This window comes from Lipotes vexillifer, unplaced genomic scaffold (assembly GCF_000442215.2).
Source record: "Lipotes vexillifer unplaced genomic scaffold, Lipotes_vexillifer_v1.1 scaffold560, whole genome shotgun sequence".
Classification (NCBI taxonomy): domain Eukaryota; kingdom Metazoa; phylum Chordata; class Mammalia; order Artiodactyla; family Lipotidae; genus Lipotes; species Lipotes vexillifer.
In genome coordinates this window covers 540,393-543,958 of record NW_006792210.1, presented here as the reverse complement: position 1 = coordinate 543,958, position 3,566 = coordinate 540,393, and the positions used below count along the sequence as shown (strand labels likewise).

The 3,566-nt window shown below is 46.0% G+C and overlaps 1 protein-coding gene across 1 annotated transcript in view; it reads right to left on the bottom strand.

Moving 5' to 3' along the window:
• Positions 1 to 3,339, bottom strand: part of KIAA1210 (KIAA1210 ortholog) — a 34,626-nt gene extending 31,287 nt beyond the window's left edge. The window contains exon 1 of the mRNA XM_007465467.1: positions 3,312 to 3,339. Within this exon, the coding sequence (XP_007465529.1) occupies positions 3,312 to 3,339 (28 nt within the window). The remainder of the gene's footprint in view (positions 1 to 3,311) is intronic.
• Positions 3,340 to 3,566: the final 227 nt, after the last annotated feature.

Below are 3,566 nucleotides of genomic sequence, written 5' to 3'. Positions count from 1 at the left end.
TGCGGTATGCGGGCCTCTCACTGTTGTGGCCTCTCCCGCTGCGGAGCACAGGCTCCGGACGCGCAGGCCCAGCGGCCATGGCTCACGGGCCCAGCCGCTCCGCGGCATGTGGGATCCTCCCGGACCGGGGCACGAACCCGTGTCCCCTGCATCGGCAGGCGGACTCTCAACCACTGCGCCACCAGGGAAGCCCAGGAATGACACTTATTGATTCTTGACAGGTGGATCTCCTTCTAGCCTTCTGAAACGAGAACAACTTTCTGCTCAGAGTGTTTGGAAACATAATGATTATTGCCCTTCTTGCCTTGAAATCCCAGAATGGAAGGGAGGAGGGCAAAGCTAGACGATTTGGAGTTGCAAACCTGCTTCTCACAAACCAGCAAAGACAGAGGGGACAGAATCAGTAGGTGGTAGCTCAATCCGTGACACAATCTACACACTCTTAAGAACTGAATAAAAACACTTCTAATAAACTTTTCAGGTTGTAAAACTGAATGTACCAAACATAGTCATTGTATGAGCAAACCAAATTATGCATTAACACATTTTTATGTTCCTAAATTAACCAAATGACTAGTGACTATAGAACTGCAAAAGGTGTTAAAAATTAAATATGCATATATTCCAATGTTTCCCCAGTCTTCCGTTTTTGCTCGGCAGAAACAACTTATTTTCCCACGAGGATTTAAAATACCTTAAGCAATACATGTTTCTTTCAACCTTGGCCACTAGGAGGCAAAGAATGTTTCCTTTCCTCCCTCGGGGGTAGCTCTGGGTATAGTGGTGGTATAGCTTCGTTGGTAGGGAGTTGGGGAGACACCAAGAGGTAGGGTGGGCTGCCCATTGATCTGGGGCAGTGACTTGAAAATTGGACATAGTCTTACTAAGCAACCCATTGCCAGACATCCAGCTCAGCTGCAAGAGTCCAAGTCTTCAGCCTGCTCTGGCTTAGGAGAGCTCTCCATCCCCGACAGCATCAAACCCCGTGTATGGAGACCCTGGGAGTGAGATACAAAGCTGGGAACTGTCCACGTGCTATGTTACTTTCGAAACCCTAATGGAATCCTAGACACTTGCCATACATTCACTGGTGTAAATTGGCCTTTCAAACTTTCTTTTGCAAAGGGGTGCCTTTAAATTGCCAGCAGCTGGGGCTTCCCTGGTGGCGCAGTGGTTGAGAGTCCGCCTTCCAACACAGGGGACACGGGTTCGAGTCCTGGTCCGGGAAGATCCCACGTGCAACTAAGCCCGTGTGCCACAACTACTGAAGCCCGTGCGCCTAGAGCCCGTGCTCCGCAACAAGAGAAGCCACCGCCATGAGAAGTCTGCGCACCGCAACGAAGAGTAGCCCCCGCTCGCCACAACTAGAGAAAGACCGCGTGCAGCAACGAAGACCCAACACAGCCAAAAATAGATAGATAGATAAATAAATAAATAAATTTGGTTTTTTTGTTTTTTTTTTTTGTTTTTTTTTTTCGGTACGCGGGCCTCTCACTGCTGTGGCCTCTCCCGTTGCAGAGCACAGGCTCCGGACGCGCAGGCCCAGCAACCATGGCTCACGGGCCCAGCCGCTCTGCGGCATGTGGGATCTTCCCGGACCAGGGCACGAACCCGCGTTCCCTGCATCGGCAGGCGGCCCCTCAACCACTGCGCCAGCAGGGAAGCCCTGTTTTTTTTTTTAATTGCCAGCAGCTGAGCCCTGTGTGGGCTGGTTTCCAAAGTTGCTGAAAGTGTAAAGGGTAGATCGACCTAGACAGCAGGTTTGGGTCAAAACCCACATTTGTATCCAGCAATGTCTATGGAGGTCACCTATACACTGGGTAACTTTTGCCACCACAAGGCACAGCAGTGGTGGTCAGTGAGCTGACAGCTGTTTGGACTTCTGTAACAAAGCCATTGACTTCCCTGTCCAAGCCCAAGGACTACATATCCCCAAACAGGCAGTAGCTTTCAACATCCTCATCCACCGAGGGCCTGTAGTGCATCACATACCAGGAAACAGCCCATGGAAGCAGTCCTCTCCCCTTCCCCCAGACAAGAACACACTTAAATCCAGTGAAGAGATCATTGCTTTGGGTTGTATATTTGCTTATTTACCATGCACACAGGCAGCCCTTCTGGGTTGAACTTGAGCTTTCAAAATGCATCGCGCATAATGGTGACCTTGTTCTCTTGTGTTGCTGCTTGGAAAGAAGACTCTTCTAACCAGCCTTTCTTCCCTTCAACCTCCCAACAGCACCTTATTCTCTGGCTGGCAATGACTAATACTAAACATGTACCCAAATGCTTGGTCTCTGTAAGAAAAACATCTTGGGAACAGAGAAAGGGCATTTCCTTACCTCCACCCTTTATCAAGATGCAGCGCATTGACACCTTTTTTTCTAGGCACCTGTCTAGCTCATATCCAGAAAGATAGATCAGTTCATTTGGCAGTTGGGGTTGCCTTGGTGAGGAGGCCTGTCATTCATTTACTTATTCATTCATTCACTACAAACTTTTGAGTGTCTAATCACTGTCTCTGAGACCCAATACTGAACAATGGTGACACAGAGATGAAGAGCCTCCAGGAAGCCACAGGAAGGTTCCCCTCTCTCTGTCCTTCCAGACCAAGTCTTCTGCACCACACTAAGAGAACTCAGCAAACATTGAAGAACAACCCAGTGAACTGTTAAATTCAGTTCTGCCTTTAAATTCAATGGCTCATCTTATGTCTTAGGGTTCCCCCCTTCCCCCCACCTTTTTTCAGTGTCAATAAAGCTTATCATTGTTTAGTGACCTTTGCCTCTCTATTACCCCACTCATGGTCTCCTATCATTCACAGGTGGCACCATAATTTATGCAATGGATAGGTTTTGCAAAAGAAATTTTTGTAAATTGATTCCCATTTAACAGAAGCCTATGGTGGCTTCTTTGTTACTATCCCCCCTTGACTCCTCAAATTACAAATTTATCTGTTGGTTAAGTCTGGATTACCATCTACAGCAAAACCTCAGTTGAATCTCTCAGATCCCGGCCTGCTCTGATTTTTTTTTTTTTTTCTGATTAAGCAGAAATTCTTCTCCTGCCTTAGTAAATGGAACCTGCTAACCATCCCCAAAGAAGATTGCAGGGCCTAGACAAAACTCTTTTGACTATCAGAGTTTGAGATGAAAGAGAAGAGATTAGAAGATGGAAAACTAAATATGGACTGAGTCTAGTGTCATTAGAAATTTGATATGAACTTGTTTTCTTGTGACTTGATTCTTTATCTAGGGGTTAAACACATTAAACAAATCTAGTTCTAGTTACCAAGATTTTATTGGGTTACTTACCCTCATCACTGGCCTCCAGAACTTCCATACTGCCAGAAATTTCACTTAGTGATTCAGCTATAGTTCAATCACTAAAATAAAATACAGAGCAAAAAAAAAAATCATTTACTATCTAGGATATAATACAATCATTTTACCCTACTCCTTATCCTCCAGTTAGATTCTTAAACTATGCAAGAAAAGATATACAAAGGAAATTGCCATTAGAGAGATTTATTCTTCCTTAAAAAAGACAATGGGGCTTCCCTGGTGGCG